This window comes from Pezoporus wallicus, unplaced genomic scaffold (genome assembly GCF_028554395.1).
Source record: "Pezoporus wallicus isolate ANWC-B61680 ecotype Strahan unplaced genomic scaffold, APGP_CSIRO_Pwel_v1 contig_11133, whole genome shotgun sequence".
NCBI classification, from domain to species: domain Eukaryota; kingdom Metazoa; phylum Chordata; class Aves; order Psittaciformes; family Psittacidae; genus Pezoporus; species Pezoporus wallicus.
The window spans coordinates 563,291-581,047 of record NW_026636583.1 but is presented as its reverse complement, the minus strand read 5'-3'; the positions used below and the strand labels follow the sequence as shown (position 1 = coordinate 581,047).

Genomic DNA, 17,757 nt, shown 5'->3' with positions numbered 1-17,757 from the left:
TTTATCCATTAATAAAGCGGGACCCGAACTCACCCGTGGAATTGCCGCCTTGGCATTTCCACAGCCCAGCTCCTCTTGCTGTGAAGGGAAGCGTTGGTTTACACCGAGGCGAGGGGGGGGTTCTTGTGCTGTGGAGCGTGTAAAGATGCTGCTGGCTTGGCTCAGCGTGAACTCTCTTGATGAGAACTTGTACATTTTTTTATGTGTTATGGTTTTGTCTTGTCCATGTTTTATTTTTTGTGAGATGAAGATGCTGTGAAATAAACACTGTTTTGGTACGTGGTTTGTAATTAAACGCCTTATTTCGAAGCACGGCTTGGCTCCAGCCCGCTCTGAGGGCGGTCGCTTCCCCTCGGGTTCCTGGCGCCATGAGGAAGGGCGGCCCTCGACGGGGGTGTGGGGAGGGACGCGACCCCTCGGGGCTGACACCCGCATCCCCTCAAAGGCCGAGCGACGGCAGCGCTCCGCTGCCTCCATGCCCCCTCAGCGGGCGCTACCTCACTGAGGCCATTTAACAGCCCGATGACGCCACTCTGGCGCGCCGGAAGCGTGCTACTCCCCTCTGGGTTATTTCCGCTTCCGCCGCCCGCCCTCCTTCCCTTTCCGCCGCGGCACACGCGAGGTAGGAGCGCGATGGCGGCGCCGCTCCGCGGGGAGCGGCCGGGCCGGGGCTCCGGGGGAGGGCTGGGATCGGCGCGGGGTGCGCGACCCGCGGTGTCCGCGCTGCTGTGAGGCCGCGGGAGGGGCAGCTCCGGGGTGGAGCCCGTGTAGGGAGCGCGGTGCGCAGACCAGGCCTTGCTCTTTGTAGGTGTTACCGCTTGGTGCCTGGGCCTCCGCCGCCGCCGCCACCGCAGCGAGATGCAGAACGACGCCGGGGAGTTTGTGGACCTCTACGTCCCTCGGAAGTGGTGAGCAGTTCCCCTCGGCGTGTGGCCTGAGGAAATGGGCCCTTGGCGAGAACCGGAACAGAGGCCGAAAGCAGGGGCTTTGGGAATATCTCTGAAACAAATATATATGTGTTTTTGTTTATTTCCGTATTTTTAAATGCTTTATGTAAAATATACGAAGCAAAGACTAAATGTAAAGCGATCACTGTGCATCTTCTGTTTGTAACTGCCAGCTTTACAGCGGCAGTGTGTACAGTGGCAGTACAGCTCTTGTATGGCTCATGCCAGGAGGAAATATGCAGGTTTGTAGCTACAGGCACAGTGAACCTGTGAAGTGAACCCTTGTTGCCTTTATAGCACACCTTAAGTACAGTTTTGAGATTATAGTTGGTGGAACAGTGGGAAAATTTTTACATGGGTGCTAAACAGCAACAGCAGGCTAAAAATAAACCATTTGTGTGCATTTAAGTAGGTTTAAGTCAGATGGCTTTTACAGCCTGTGGTTTCTGGGGGTTTGCAGGCTGAGTGCCTTTTGGCAGCTGTCATGGCTCCCCATGAAGAAGGCATAGAAACTGCTTTCTCATTAGTTACCTTGATTGCTGTTATTTCATGTACTTTAGAAAAGAAAAGCTTGATATTCTGTGTGATTTGAAGGCCTGTGCTGATGTGTGTCCACTATAGGGGTGAAATAGGTATATAGAAACCAAAATGAAGGCATAGCTGGCAATTTAGCATGCCCCTGCCAAGTTAAATTCTCCATTAAATGTACTTAAAAGTGCATTTTAATTTTCTGAGCCCCGAAAGCTTAAACTTTATTGCCTGAACTCCCTGTGAAGCTTTAATTTGCGTGTAGATTTGGTGTTGTTAATAGTGGCTTTTTTATTGTTACTGTCCATTTCCTTTCGTTTAAATGCATCTTGTTTTATTCCTTAGCTCTGCTAGCAACCGAATAATCGGCGCTAAGGATCATGCTTCTATTCAGATAAATATTTCAGAGGTAAGTTTTATACCAAATATGTGGGGAGAGCTGCACCTTTAAACTTTGAATACAAGTTAAGAGATAGAACAGTTTGTGATGCATCTCCAAATAAACTAGAGACCGTGTAAGTATAGAGCTTGAGTTCTTACACACAGATGGGTATATTACTGTGTCACCACTGGTTATTTTTCAGCCTACTGGAAGATACTCATTGGAGGAAAAGCTCTGTACAGTCTGTTCCAGGGCTTAACAGTTTGAGTACAGCTTCCTAACTGTAGATATTTAGTGTTACTAGGGAATTCCTTGCCCTGAAGGAAGGGAGGAGAAATGCTTGCTCAGGGGGATTCTTACCCCTTTTACCTTTTTTATTCTTGTTGATCTTCTCTGTGTTTTTTGTAGTATGCCCAAACTCAGAGTTTCCAGAGCAGAACTTCCATGTTTTGCTTGAATCATTTGCGTTAATTCTTGTCACTGCTGCTCCTGATAGATAGCAAATGAGTCTGTGTGCTTTGTGCATTATCATTTCACTAACTCGGTGCTTGGGGTATTGATGCTTAGAATTCTTCCTGAGACATGCTGGTTATATGTGTTGACCTGGTGTTGTCCGTTTAGTTTTCTTACTGTAACAAGGAATTTGTTCCTGTCTTAAGTTTAATTTAATCTTCAGTGTTATTGCAGAGCCCTCCAAGCTTAAGATATATGCTGAGAAAACCACAGTAGACCTTGACTCTGGCGGGATCCCAGTTAATGCGCATGGGCTCCAGTTAATTTGAACTCTTTTTTAGCATGCTTTGTTTTTCTCATTTATTGGTACTCACCTTGCAGGAATTCTGGGGACACAATCTTCCTGTAGTTCCTTGTGAGCTCTATAGCTTGATTGATTTCTTCTTCAGTGGGAGACCACAAGACTTTTCATAGAATCATAGAATAGTTAGGGTTGGAAAGGACCTTAAGATTATGTAGTTCCAATCCCTGTACCGTGAGCAGGGGCACCTCCCACTAAACCATGCCACCCAAGGCGCAGTCCAGCCTGGCCTCAAACACGGCCAGGGATGGAGCATTCACAACCTCCCTGGACAACCCATTCCAGTGCCTCAGCACCCTCACAGTATCCAATCTAAACTTCCCCTGTTTAAGTTTTAACCCATTACCCCTTGTCCTGTCACTACAGTCCTTAATGAATATTCCATCCCCAGCATCCCTATAGCCCCGCTTCAGACACTGGAAGGCTGCTATAAGGTCCCATACTTTTAAACAGCTGAACCTCTTGTATTATGTCTGACTAAAGAATTAACTTTTTGAGAGGCTCTGCTTCTGGTTTCCTGTAAATACTTTCTTCACCATGTTTCATTCCTTCAGTGATCCTTATTTCTTGTTTGCAAAGACTCTGCTAGTCAGTAGAACTCAAAAACAAACCCTCGTGGTATTACAGGTTTCACTGCACTGTTTAATTTCACAGTTTATATTGTTTAGTCTTTTCTTCCTGTTTTTCAGCAACTGCAGGAAATGAGACAATTTTGTGTCTCTCAACTTGGACGCTTTTCTACCTGTGTAACAAAACTGTCCCCTTCCCCCTTAAGATTTCTGTAATACTGACCTTAATTAAAAGAAACATGAAATAATAGCAAAGGCAATAAAACCCACAAGTGAACTTCACACTGAACTTTCCATTTTTTTCAGAACTCAAGTATTTTCTTCTTTCAGCTCCATTTTGTATTGTGTTCTTGTTACGGTGTGTGGTCCATTTTATAGCTGCACCATATCATTAACTATCAATTCACTGTGAGAAGATACTCTGTAGGTGTCTTTCAAACTTCAGTATTTGCCTTATTGTTTTGTAATTTACAGAAAAAGATTTGCAGTGTAAGAATCTGCATGGAGTAACTTGCTTGTTAATTCTAGGTTGACAAGGTAACGGGCAGAGTAAACGGCCAGTTCAAAACATACGCCATCTGTGGACCCATTCGTCGAATGGTGAGTACTTTCCTGACCTCCAGGATGCTTGTGCTTCCCTTTATATTGATGAGGAATTGTTCAGATTTAGATTTGACCCTGGAAACACAGTGTGCCTTCAGCTCATTCGAGAGAGAGCTTTTGTGGGGATAATGCAGGCAGAGTGAAGACGTGACCAAATTCACTTGCAGGAATCAGTTTCTTCTGGTTATTTCTTAATCCTTTGCTTTGTAGAATTATGTATGTTTAGATTTTTAAAATCACTGAAGGATGCAAGTGTTTTTTTTCCTTTTAATGTACCAAGTTACTAATATCTGACTTTTATCTGTTGTTTAGAATTATTAGAGATACTACCGTGACTTAAATTTATTAAACACGGTGTGAAGCTTCTGGAGTTCATCAGAACTCTGCTTACCCAGAAATATATCTCACTAACTCAAGTGTGTATTTTATCAAGTGAAAACTATTTCTTATCCTAAAGGATGTCAAAGAATTTAACAGTTTGTTTTGAAAACAGTAATCTGTGCATATAAAATGTAGTGATCTGTGGAAGGCTTTGGGCAGTTCACTGCCAGCATTAATGCTGCAGCTGCTTCTCTTTTTAATGTGTATTTGGCAATTATTTGGTCACTTCAGAATCATCTCTCTTTGTTTTTTTAAAGGGTGAATCAGATGATTCCATCCTGCGTCTGGCAAAAAATGACGGAATTGTTTCCAAGTACGTATGTTTATCTTCTCCTCTAACACTTGCGGGGGTAATTTCCATACCCAAATCCAGCTTTTAAGAGGAAAATGTATACACTGTAGTTATAGGATGATTACACAGTTGGACAAAAATATTTACCTGAGCTGCTGAAGCAAACTGGCTTGTAACAATGTTTGTTTCATTTTCTTCTAGGAACTTCTAACTGAAGAAACTCTGGTATGGAACATCTGATGTAAAATAAACACTTCAGACCTATATCGTGCTGTGTCTTTTGTTCAAGTCATAAACATCGGCAGATTTATTACAGTTAGTCTTAAAAGACTTAGGAATGTGTGTCATCAAAAGATACACAGATTCTGATTGTGAATTCTTAAAACAAATCAGCTTGTAAAGCAGTGCCAGAGTTGAAAGTGAAAAATTTCCACTTCGGTCGTTGCTTTACTGTCATCTTTCTTTTCCAGATTTAGTAAGTTTCTAGCAACCTAAATGCTGCTTGCTGCTTTTTCACTCAAAAAGGGGATTCTTTTGGTTATGATATCAATGTTTAGTGGGGTTTCTGCTGATAAAGGCTCACAATATTTATTCTGCCAATGATACGTGCTTTAAGCAAATTACTGTTTTTAGCTATCTTACTGGCAGAACCAAGAGAGGATGCAAGTGGTTTGCTACTACATCTTGACATTGTGTCTCATACCTGTCAGTTTGTTCTCTGGGTAATTTCAGTCACTGGGATTTTGAGCTCACAAGTTTTTACCATGTGGTTTGAAAGAGTTGCTTCGGGGTTTTACCTGTGGTACTTCTGGTGCTCAGTTTTAATTTGAACTGGTTGGTTTTCTGATAATGGAAAGCTGCTGTAGTTACTGTGAAAGGAAAATATGTATTGGCTCAGATTATGCTGATAGTCAAACCGCAGGCTTTGCTGAGGTATCAGCAGGCATTAACTTTGGATCCACCCAGTATCTTGGAAGTAAGGTTGGTTATCTGCAGGGCTGAGGTCAGAGATAGGCTGTCAAACTGAAGTGTTTAAAAAATCTACAATCACCCTGACCGTGCAGCACTGTATCCTGACACTTCTGAGCTTCCTCCTGCTTTCTGTGCCAGAACACCAGAAATAACATTGTTTCATGACCTTTTTGGTTTTTGTCTTTGATCAGCTCTTCACATTGGGCTTAATTGCATTTGGGAAGTGGGATGCTCAAGGTGCTAGAGCTGTACTGATGAACGTTTGGGGTCCCACCATTCATTCTAGTGGGTGCTTCCAGCAGTGTTATGACCTTTTATGTCTTACCAGCATTAAGCACTGTATTAAATTGCAAAAGCTCTCCACAGTCTTCTTTCCTGTACTGTGCAGAAATAGAGAATTGCAGTAAGTGCTAAGCTAGAAATAACTGCTGGCACCAAGATAGGTCTGAGAGAGGGAAGGGTGCCTGGAGCAGACACTTAATACTTTTGTGTCTTAAAATGTCTAATTAAAATCACTGGCACCTCTACTGGGAAAAGAGATTTCTGAGTTGCTGTGGCTGTAATTCACAGGAACTTGTAAGTATGGTGTGGCTATAGTTCTACAAGGACTTAAAAGCCTACTGTCTTTTCTACTGGTATAATGTTTTGCAAGAGGGATGCAAGAAAAGGTGATAACCCTTTCTTCCAGGTGCTGCCTTTGTGTTGGTGGATTTTGTTAACCACATCAGGTTTATTTATCAGCTGGTGCTTTATCAATTTGAATGCCATACATGGTTTTGGTAGTTTTAAAATATGCTGGTGTCATACACCTAGTGTTGATCATTTCAGTTAGTCAGATTTTACCTATTTCATGATACCCACAGCTACACACAGGCTGTCCTTCAGGTTGTATGTGCTGATTGCATGTTGTCAGGAATTACTGAGAGGTTATATCCAGAGTACACAGTGTTTGCTCCTGTGTGGTCATCTCTAGGACAGTGTTTGTAGTCCCTTAAATCTCTGGTCAGCCCTCTGAAAGTTTTCTCAAGTGATAGCAAGTGTTCTGGTGATGTTTTCCTGTTTATGCTGTAAGCTGTCGCCATGTAATGCTGGTTACCATGTGTCTTGTTTCTGGCTTGTTTGCAAGTTACTGTGGGTGTGGGAAACCAGCCTATGACTTCTCTCAGGAGGGCCTGAAGCAGGGATGCTATTGCCTCTGAACTGGGGAGGGTGGCTGAGCTACCCATGTGTAGCATCTTTCTCCTTATCTGTGTTTTTCTTTCTTAGGCATGTCAGGGTATTTCTTTGACACCATGGCAATCTGTTGAATCCAAGCATAGCAAATCAAGCTGTGTTGATGTGTGGTTGCACTGTGATGTGGGGTTTTAATTTGAGTTAGGGAGGTTTTATCCAAATCATAAATGAGGATCTCATATGTAAGCCACCGTTTAAATATAAAGTACAAAACTAAAGCTTTGTTACAGGAGAGAAGGCTGAAATCAGCAAGCTGTTCGGCCTTTTTAGCATAGCTATAAATTAAACATCTTTGACTGCACAGGCTGTCTTCCCACTGATAAGACCTAAAATTAGTCGTCCTCCTCCAAGCTGATAGAACTTCTAATAGATAAACTCCTGGATGTTCCAAGTGAGAGGGAACTAGCAAAAAACACCAAAGAATGTTGAATTAATTTTGAACTCTGTAATACAGAAATCATGCGAGTGTGTTACCTGTTAAATACCACGAGTGGAAAAAAAAAACACTTTATTTGTGAGCTGTTTTCTTCTGCTGCGTAAGTCAACCATGAAAGATGCATTAATAAAACGGGAGGGGAGACAGGACTGTTGGTTGTGATTCTCCTGGAAATAATTCATTTTTCCAGCAGATAAATCTCTGAAAACACTCTCTGGAAAGACAAATACAGTCTCCAAACTGGAGAGATTTCAGCTTGGCTTGTGGCCAATGCTCATTACTTTCCTTTGTGCACAGCAAAAGGAGATAAGTTTTAATTGGACTTCATGTTTCTTTCTGGCGTATCTTAAATTAGCTACTTTTGCCTTGGCGTTAGGGTAGAACTTTAAATAAACCCAGTAACTGTTTACTGCTGATAACTGCCTATTTACTAAAGAGTTTAAATATTGTTGACTTGTTTCTAATCCCCTGGGCCTCTGGTCATCCATGTGGATTTCAGTGGAATTCCTCCATAAGGCAAAGTGAACTGACAGCTTAAAAGTTTAAGATGAGCTTGAGGTCTCTCAGATGTCTTCCTAAGCCATTAAACTCCATTAGCACACAGCTATACTGAATTCACACTGCTCTATTGATTCAGTATTTAAGTTGTGATTTAAAACTGTCTTTCCTTTATAGCACTGATTGTTGCCTTCTGGTTTTCAGGCTTTTCAAAATTTGAAATGAATTCCTTTTTGATTCATTTCCCGTCAAAATAAAGCTTCTGAAATCTCACAGTGCCATGTCCTAAACTCCAGTTCATCTGGAAGAGGATTAGTGCTGTGCTAAAGGCTTCCTGAAGTTCACAGTGTCTTCACCAGTGAGGCTGCAGAGCACATGAGGGCTAAAAATGCCTGTAAAATCCTGACAAGGGAGCACCCGTGTCCCAAAACTCCATTTTGAGTTGCATTTTCCAGTATTGTGATGTAAAATGCTCTTTGTTTTCCTGGGACAGGAATAGTTCAGACCTTGTAGAGCCATGAAAGGGAATGAACTGTACTTGTACTGTACAAGATGGGCAGAGTTGCCCTTACATGGTTACATTGCACCAAGTCGTGAGATTCTTTCCTGTTACTTACGAGGACTTGGCAGTGGCATCCTAAAGACATCTGATTTAACTGGGGCTATTTTAAGTGTCTTTGGCCAAAATCTTGCTGCGCAGACAAGAGCCTCTCTGCTCCTTAGAACACCTGCTTTCCTGGTAGGAGCTTGTGGATGTCTCCTAGCACTGATTTTTCCTTTAAGCTTTGACATTCTTTTCATGAACTATACAGCATTGAAGAGCTGCTGGAGTCCATCTCGGCCACAAGCGTGCTGTGATCAGAGGTCCAGGTTTGGGAGGCCGCTGCATCTTCTGTTGCTGGGGGCACAGAATTAGCAGCTTTGATAACATCACCCTTGCTTGCAAGGTGCCAAACAGGCACAAAGCTGCCAAGGCTGAAGGTGGGCAAGAGGCAACGTGCTTCCCTGGCAGCACTTGTGTGCGGGGCAGAAAGGAGCAACGTGCCTTAGGATAGGAGTAAGAGCGCCAAGAGCATCTTTTGCCTTCATGTGCATCCATTACTGCAGCTCTCTGCTTCCTAGCTCAAGCTCCCGAGGAGTGTATGGAGCAGAGGCTGGCTCTCCAGTGCTCCCTACAGAAAGGAAGCTGGGACAGCTTGCCAGGAATATCATGTACTTTCCCAAGGCGTGCAGCGATGCCAGAGGCTGCTGACAGCCTACCTAGTGGACTGAGCTGAGCTCAGTGGGATGTTCAGGTCTGCCTATTCCCATCTCCTGTTTCATTCACCCTTGGTGATACACAGAGATAAAACCCCTCTGCTGCAAATAGTCCTTTGAAGGGGTCAAGGGAGGCTTTGATGTTAGTTAATTCGTTGACCATTCGCATTGAGGCATCCCAAGGGAAGCAGCTTCCCCATATGTACGTTGGACTAATCAGCCATGGAAAGAAACCAGAGAAAACTAATTAGGCTTTTTTTTCCTGCTGGGAAATACCCTATTGTTTAAAATCAGACAGGGGTTCTCCATTAAATAGTTCCTTCCTCACTAGAACGGCAGGTACTGAAGTTCTAAGAATTAGAAGCAATTAATAAGGTCAGTGTGATGGTAGACATGAAGACAGGCTGAGAAAGTTGGGGCTGTTCAGCCTGGAGAAGAGAAGGCTGCGTGGAGACCTCATAGCAGCCTTCCAGTATCTGAAGGGGGGCCTATAGGGATGCCGGGGAGGGACTCTTCATTAGGGACTGTAGTGACAGGACAAGGGGGAATGGGTTAAAACTTAAACAGGGGAAGTTTAGATTGGATATAAGGAAGAAGTTCTTTCCTGTGAGGGTGGTGAGGCACTGGAATGGGTTGCCCAGGGATGCTGTGAATGCTCCATCCCTGGCAGTGTTCAAGGCCAGGTTGGACAGAGCCTTGGGTGAGATGGTTTAGTGTGAGGTGTCCCTGCCCATGGCAGGGGGGTTGGAACTGGATGATCTTGAGGTCCTTTCCAACCCAAACTATTCCATGATTCTATGATTCCATTAACAATATGGATAGGACAGAAAACAAGATGGAAAATCTTGTAGGGGAAGGGGAAAGAACTGGGGATATCAATGCAGAGCTGGATGGCGGGAAAGCTCTACCACCCCCTGTTTGGAGGCTGAGGGTGACCCCCGCACTCCCCATCCTCTCACAGGGCTGTCTCTCACAGTTATTTCTTCACCTGACCCATGTTTCCCATTCCTGCAGCCATTCCCAGCCATGTCCCATCGCTGTGGAGGGGCTCGGCCATGGCCGTGGCTGTGGTGGGGCGCCTGGGGCCGGCCGGAACCGGTTGTGTCCGGTGTGAGGCAGCCCCGCGCCTCCCCTCAGAGGCGCCCGCGCCCGGCTCCGCTCTGCTGCTGGTCAAAAGGTGGGTGCCATTAAAAGCTTTGGTGCTAATAGAGCTGGGCTGGTTCATCCTGCAGAGGAGAATGCTCCAGGGAGAGCTTAGAGCAGCTCCAGTGCCTAAAGGGGCTACGGGAAACCTGGAGAGGGGCTTTGGACCAGGGCCTGTAGGGACAGGACAAGGGGAATGGCTTTAACCTGCCAGAGGGGAGACTGAGATGAGCTCTTAGGCAGAAGCTCTTCCCTGTGAGGGTGCTGAGGCGCTGGCACAGGGTGCCCAGAGAAGCTGTGGCTGCCCCATCCCTGGCAGTGTTCAAGGCCAGGTTGGACACAGGGGCTTGGAGCAAGCTGCTCTAGTGGAAGGTGTCCCTGCCCGTGGCAGGGGTTGGAGCTGGGTGAGCTTTAAGGTCCCTTCTAACCCAAACCAGGCTGTGGTTCTATGGTACAGCTGGCGATGGGCTTCAGCAATGCCTTAGTTTTGCATTGTGCTTCTCCTGCAGCAGATCTGCACGAGATTTATGGTGAAATATGTGTATTTATCCATATTTCACACCCGGGAAAACAATGGTGCTCTGAAAGTGAGGTGTGCCCGTCTGTCAGACATCTTACAGCACCAGGATTAAATGCACATCGTGTGTTATCTGTTAACCCACGGCAGATGTTCTCCTGAGAGGATGGAGGGTGAGCCTTGGGCAGGAGGCCAGGCTTGCTGGGTGTTGATTGTGGGTTATTGCAGGGATAGAAGTAAACGTCACACTTGTTCTGATGAGCCGATTGCAAGCTGTGCACTAGGACCCAACACCAACATCAAAATTAAGCTGCTGCTTATCTGGCTTTAAGTGCAATCATCTTTTCACTGCTCTCCTATAGCAACAGATTCCCAAGGAGCACTCTGATCCATCTATCAATGCATACCAAAAGGCAATGCACTGATGTCCTGACGTGAAGTTTCGCAGGCTGTTTCACCCACTCTCATGAGTTGCAGTGCCTGTCAGGTAAGTAACGTTGAGCAAGAATACTAAGATATTGCCTGCTTTATCTCACAAAGCAGCGTTTTCATAAAGCATTTAGCACAGCTCTGTATGGGTTGCTCATTGAGCTGGGAAATGTGATGGTTCATGCTCTAGGCAAAGTGTTCCAAATGTCCGAGGCTGAAGGAAAATAGCACTTCAAAATAAATTGGGTAGTGCATGGGGAGGTGGCAGAGATCATTACTTGCAGCTTGTCCCTGGTTCATTCAGTTCTTCCCTCTACAAGGGTTGGGGATTTAATTCTCCCTTTGACTAGTGTGAGGCTAAAAGAAAGGGATTTACACGCTTGATTTCAGCTCTGGCCAATGGAGCTGTGCTCGCAGCAAACTCCCTCTGCATTCCTGGGAAAATGGGGTCATGTGTGCTGGATTGCTCAGCCAAGCACACGAGTGGATCTGTGGCTGTGCAGCCCACAAGCCAGCTGTGCTGGGGAAATAACGCCCTTAAGAAGTCAGTTCTGCAGGGAAGATCAGAGCCTGCTGGTGGGTCACTTTTGCTGCTGTCTTATGTCTGCTCTCGAGTGCCTGGAACCATCATCCCAGAGTTCAGTACATTAGCTGGTAACCTCAAACCTGGAAGAGTTTCCAGGCAGGCTGACCAAAATCTGAGGATCTAAGACTGCCTGTACCCAAAACTAGCTAAATAAAAGGAAGCTAATCCCAGATGGTGCTGATTAAAACGTGAACTACAAAAGGCAGATTAAGGAAGCAGCCTTCAGTCTGCAAATATATTAACTGAGAGGGAGCTTGATCACTGTAGCACAGAGCTCCTGTTTCTGGAAACCCAGCACATCCTGACACAGCCTTTGGAAAGCCTGCATCCTCCTGCAGAAGATAATGGTGCTGAGCTTTGGGTCTTTTGAATACAGAGGGAATTGGTGTCTCAGTAGTCACCTTCTTGCTGAGTTATACAAGTGTGACCGTGTTTGGCATGAGTCTTTAAGTCTTAATTCCCTCGAAACATTCAGGAAAGCCTCGTACACATACATGTATAATAGCTTTCCGTGTGGTTTTGTAAAAATCTCAACCTCTGTCACTTCATCAGGTATATTGTGGCTCATGTCTGTTCTATTACTCAACCTTCATTGACTTCAGTGCCTTTTAAAAAGACAACAAAAAAGTGCTGGTTGGTTTTACTGAGCAGAGAGCTGCTCCTGGTGTGCTTCCCATAAAGTGTGCTTCACAGGCAGGCAGCAAAACTAGAGCACTGGGACCAGGCTCAGGAGACCTAGATTTGACTGCTGACAGCAATGTTTCTTTTGAGGAAGCCATGTTGACTGCTACATCCCACACTAGAATTTACCCATCTCTACAGTGAATGTGATGGAAAAAGGAGGAAGCTTTGAATGGATTTGAGGAATGCTCAGAAAATGTAGTATGATGTGGCAAAAAGAATATATACTTTAAAGAAGATCTGGAGGAAACTCAGTAGAGTTGAGCCAGAGGCAGGTGTCCTATCTTTCTTACTGGTTTTATCCTCTATTCAGCAGGGAAATTTTACAGCACCAAATAAAATAATCCAGGTACCTTTTTTCTCTTTGTGAGAAAGACTCTTTGAGGGGCTTTTCCTTTAAAGATTGGGTGATGAGAGGGAGGGTCCTATCACAGTTGATTGCTGGAAAGAGTGACTGATTTACAACGCTCTGCAGCTTGAGATAGTGCATCTGGTATTTGGAGACTCTAAAATGCAAAAAGCCATGCTCATGGGGAGCCTGTTCTGTCACCCATTTCTTGGTCAATAGCTGTGACCCAGGAGTCCCAAGATCTGCAGGTCATTGTAGGCTCCACCACTGCTCCAGGGCACACGGCTGTAGCTGCCATGTTTGCTCATACTGCTCTGGCTCAGCCTGAAGACTTCTTGGATCTCTGAGGTTGATGGAGCCTTTAATGCAAATTCACAGGATACCATTGGACTTAGATCCCCATCTTCATGACTTCGCTGAAGCTACACCAAACACTCTCCAGAACTGCTCGGAGCTGGGAACAGAACAAGCCAAGAGAAATTCCAGCAAAAGGGGGCAGAACTGATTCCTGCTCCAGATAACAGTTGTTATCAGAGAAGCTCATAAATCCACCCAGTTTAAACAGCGTGTCAGGCAGCATCCCGTTCTGCATTGTGCGTTGCCTCGAGGGATCTACAGCTGCTTGTTCTGATCAATGACTTCCATTCTGTCTTTCTGTTCCCAAAAGTCACTACTTCCTGGAAAATCTTTGTGGGGGTGCTAGTTCTGTCTGTGTGGCCTTAGGGAGAAGGAGCAGAACATGTTACTGTTCCCATAAACAGCCCCAGACTACTGTTTGGCTCTTACTCAGGTGGCTGGAAAACTCACTAGTGAGTTAAACAACATATATTGGCAAAAAAAACATGCCAGAAGTATGGAGGTTGTTTAAATGTTGACTCTGGGATCTGATTTTCTAATCCAAAGTGTCTGTTGGAATACACAAAGTCTTCATTGAGACACAAAATTCGTGTCTCTCCTGGGACTTGCAATTAGACACCCCTTGCTTGAAGCATGAACACAGGGCTAGCACAGCATTTGCTGCGTCACTGTCACCCTTCTGGTGACCTACCCTGCATCCTGGTAGGTGAAGATGACTTGAGGAGAAGGACACAAGACCACACCATGGTAATCTATGTAGCTTAACATTGCTTTTTGCTGCAAGCATTGGTTTTGAGGTTCTATGGCTTAATAAAAACGAGGGAGAAAACTTACAGTTACTGTTTGGAAAAATAACCCACAGCTTTGGGATGGAAAACTATGGATTTGCTGTTGAAGAATGATGCAGAACAAAGTCTTGCAGAACAAAGACTAGATGCTGAAGTAACCTCATAACATATTCTGTAAGGAAAACACCACATCATACACTGCTGGGGTGAGTTGTCCAGAACAGGATGCTGGGAATAACTGGTATTTTGGGTGAACCTATAAAACAAGACTCTGGACTCACCCCATGCAACAGAGAGGGATGTATGAACCTGTGGGACTTGGTGTCAATCAGGCAAATGCATGATGTCTCTGTAGCAGGCTGTGGTGTCAGCAGGAGTACAAGAGGGGAAGGTTGTTTCTTCTGCCATATGAAAATGCTTAACACCTTGGCTTACCTTCGCAGGTGTTTAATATCACCTTCCTGGAAACTTGGGTCACAAAAGCTGTGTCCTTGAGGACAGACCTGACCCTCTGCTTCCCATCATAGTGAAATTTCAGAAGCAATTGTTCTGGTTGCCTTTAATTGGTCATCTGGGGTAATAAAAGGGAGATTCCTAAGGTTGGCAGAGTCAGGAAGGAAAAGGAGTCATTTTGGAGTCCTTCCTTAATCCCAGGTTCTTTGTTAGAAACATTGGTGCTATTTAATTGACTGTTAAATCCTAATCACATGAGAACCCTCCCCGAGCATAATCTCCTGTGATAAATTGCCCAGTACTCCTGGCAGAGGCACATTTTGATCTCCAGCCTTTATGAGCCTGAGTGCTCTGTGATTACAGCTGATTTTTGAGAGGGAACAAGGGAGGAATGGATCTTATTTCATTTTAAACTGATGTAAAGACAACTGACTCCAGATTTGGATGAAGATACCATTCTCTCTTCTGCTTGAGGCCTTTGCAGATGTAGCTATTTTTGTCAAGCTTTTCAGCAGATGCTTACAGGGTCCAGGTCTTATCAGCCAGCCCTTGTGGGGGGTGGGGGGGAGCAACCAGAAATTGCACAAGGTCTCATCCCGCAGGCAGGAGTGAAGGAAATGGGTTAGGTAGGAGCTGGTTATCTGTTGGAAGCAGCCTGTACACAGTCAGATCTCCAGGATCAGGAAAGAGAACTTGAAGGTGGAAATGGTAACTAGATATGAAGAAGGAACTGAGCAGATAAGAGGAGGATGGGAAGGAAGATCTGTAAGTCATTGAGAAAAACTTTCTTGTCCTTCAATCCTCTAATATTTCGTCATTTGACTCTGGTTGTTTTCCCCTCAGAGATTTCACCCTATGTCTTTGGGGTTTCTGAGAGCAACCAGAGCCACAAGGTGCTGGCATCCCTGAGGAGCACAGATGCTTGCATGGGGTGAGCATGCAGGTGAAAGTAAGGGACTTCTGGGATGCTCATGACACCATGGCACTGTGTTCCCCAAACCTTGGGAATTAGGAAAAAGGCAACCTCTGACAGCTGTGCACCAGAAAGGTCTCTGATCTCAGACCTCCACACTTGGAGGAGGGGCAGAATTCATTTGCTCTCAGGTGCAGATTTCCAACCCACTGTGAAGCCTCTTACATTTATACCCAGCTGAGAGGGCACAGGTTTAGTTTTGCTCAGACAGTCTCCATTTAGAGATTCCTCACCTGATGTTTTCTTAACTCTCAGGACAGCAGCAAAACCAGCAAAGTACTCCATGCCTGCCCTTGGGAAGGTGGTGATGAGCAGCAGCAGCCTAGAGGTTTGCTGGGACAAAGCGAAGGAACCAACATCCTGTAGCAGGAGAGAAGCAGCCCTGTGGGATGCAGCTTGCAGCATGGACATGTCTAGGTATGGCAAGAAGTCTGGCAGTCTGGCTGCATGTGTCTGCCAGATGCTGACAACTACATCTGGCAGGGGCATGGTCTGGAGTGAGTGTCCCTGGTGTCAGGCATCTGTCTCCCTTCAATGCAAGGCTTGTACTGGGACCAGCATGCTGGGGGTGATTTTCCCTGTAACTTTAAAGCTCCAGCACTAAGGGACATGGCAGTGTGTGTTGTGGTGGGCTCAGGAAACAGCCCTGGCAGAGTCACTGCACTGGGATACACCCTACCTCAGATGCCTGTTCCCAAGCATGCTGCCTGTGTCCAGTCCAGCAGCAGCTGTGACAGGGCCCCATGTCCTACCACACACAGCACGTTCTTTGGCATGGCCCTGCTGATAACAGTGTGTTCCCTCAGTCCATTGCAGGCACATCACAGATCATCTCATTTTATCCAAATACCATTTCCCTTCTCAGTCCTGCATCATCACCAGGCTAATATCAGTGCTGTGTGACATTACCAAAGGAATGCTTGATAATATACCTTCTTCTCATCAGCTTTCTCCCAGCTCCCCTTAAATCCAAAATAATTTGTACTTCCTTATGACCCCAAAGGCAGCACAAACCAAATGTATCAGCATGAAAGCAAGCACTTTAATCAGGAAAATCCAGGATTTTTTTATTTGCTTTAATAATAATAGCAGGACTCTGAAGGGATTGAGACTAAGAAAGGAAGAGCAAATAAAATGAAATGCTATGTATGTTGTGGCTAAGAGCCAAAAGGCCTCTGGGCCAGGTTTGGATAAAATAGGGCTTAATTTCTGGTGTGAGAAACCGCTAGAGTGAATCTGTAGCAAACAAAGGGCAATTCACAAAGGAGCATAGGCCACGGATGGAGGAGGAGAGGGCAGCCTGCCAGCTCTGCCAGCTCCTGTGATTTTATCATGTCTTGCCATATCAGATGGTTTCCTTCCAGCTTCCTTTTCTGCTCGCATTTTTAAAAACCAGCTCTTCTACTCCTGAAGCTTGTAGGGCAAAACTCAAAGTACACCCCAAAGATGGTCCAGAAACCAAAAGGCAGATGAAAACCACCAGATTTCATTAACTTCAGGGAAATTAAATTGACATTCTTAAACAAGACCCAGGGAGAGGAGGGTTTCTTAAACGTTTGGGCTGGGCTGTGTGAAATGCTTGCTTGGCCCAGGAGCAGCTGTTTACATTTGAAAAGAACTGCTGTGTCAGCAGTGCTGGTGGGCTCATCACTCAGTGACTGCATTATCTCCCTGGAGAGCTTCCAGCGCTGTGGAGTGTGAGATCCCCCAGAAACTGTCCTCTTCCAGACCACCAAAACCTCTCCTCTGTGGATCAAGGGGGTCAGAGAGATGACATAAAGCCAGCTATGGGAACAGGGTAATACAAACCTACCAAGGGAATTCTCTCCATAATGGGAATCTTGCCCAATTCTTAAAAGTCCACTTTTTTTCCTTGGGAGCCTACCAAAGAGCATGTATCAGACCGGTGGCATTTCCATCACAGCCCACAGTACGGGTGGTACCAATGGGAATGAACTGCAATCACGTACCCTGATTCCTCTCAATAAATGGAGCAGAGAGAATAGCTTGTTCTGAGAATCTAAAGCTTTGCTACTAGTTGCACACTGTGCTCAATGCCCTTGAGAATTAAACAGTTGGCTGGTGGAATATACGTTGTTTTAATTGCTCAGTTCTGGGCAGTGAGTTTGGTCCTTGGTTTGGTCTTAACCAACTGGGCATTTACTGCAGTTACAGAAACTAATGGCATTATGTACAGTAGAGAAAGCTTTACAGTTGTTCTCGTAAAGCTGTTTGCAATACAGGATTACTTCTCCCAGAGGTCACCCTTCTGTTTTCCCATGGTATTATCTGATTTTTGAGGCCAGTTGTGGACTTGGGAATTCTGCCCCTGCACATTTCTTCCAGCTGTTGTAGGTCCTGGGATGACACATGTTGGTCCACACAGGGCAGCCTGTGGCCATTTACCAGCCCAAGACCACATAAATTCATTCTAATTTTGAAAACACCATTATGGGAGTGTAGGGAGCACAACTTTTGGGTCACCAAGTCCACTTTGGGCTTACTTCAGGCAATGATGACTTGAGCTTTCCCCATAAGCTTTGTGGTTGAACACAAGTGGCCATAAGGT

General features: G+C 45.2%; 1 protein-coding gene and 1 long non-coding RNA gene across 2 annotated transcripts; both read left to right on the top strand.

Annotated features, from left to right (window-relative positions):
- Positions 1-548: 548 nt before the first annotated feature.
- Positions 549-4,780, top strand: RPS21 (ribosomal protein S21). Its single transcript, XM_057400861.1, has 6 exons — positions 549-622; positions 809-908; positions 1,821-1,884; positions 3,769-3,840; positions 4,482-4,537; positions 4,718-4,780. Exons 2-6 carry the CDS (start codon positions 859-861, stop codon positions 4,725-4,727), a joined length of 252 nt encoding a protein of 83 aa, XP_057256844.1. The 5' UTR covers positions 549-622; positions 809-858; the 3' UTR covers positions 4,728-4,780.
- A 10,054-nt stretch (positions 4,781-14,834) lies between these two features.
- LOC130594721 (uncharacterized) lies at positions 14,835-17,148 on the top strand. The gene is made up of 3 exons (XR_008971148.1): positions 14,835-14,923; positions 15,059-15,605; positions 16,585-17,148. It is a non-coding gene; the product is annotated as an uncharacterized LOC130594721 (long non-coding RNA).
- The last annotated feature ends 609 nt before the right edge of the window (positions 17,149-17,757 follow it).

What these genes read in the sequence shown, in the direction of transcription:
- RPS21 (XM_057400861.1), top strand. Translation starts at nt 859, where the DNA reads ATGCAGAACGACGCCGGGGAGTTTGTGGACCTCTACGTCCCTCGGAAG. An exon ending in CTCTACGTCCCTCGGAAGTG is followed by an intron (nt 909 to 1,820) that starts GTGAGCAGTTCC and finishes TTTATTCCTTAG; the next exon opens with CTCTGCTAGCAACCGAATAA. An exon ending in TTCAGATAAATATTTCAGAG is followed by an intron (nt 1,885 to 3,768) that starts GTAAGTTTTATA and finishes TGTTAATTCTAG; the next exon opens with GTTGACAAGGTAACGGGCAG.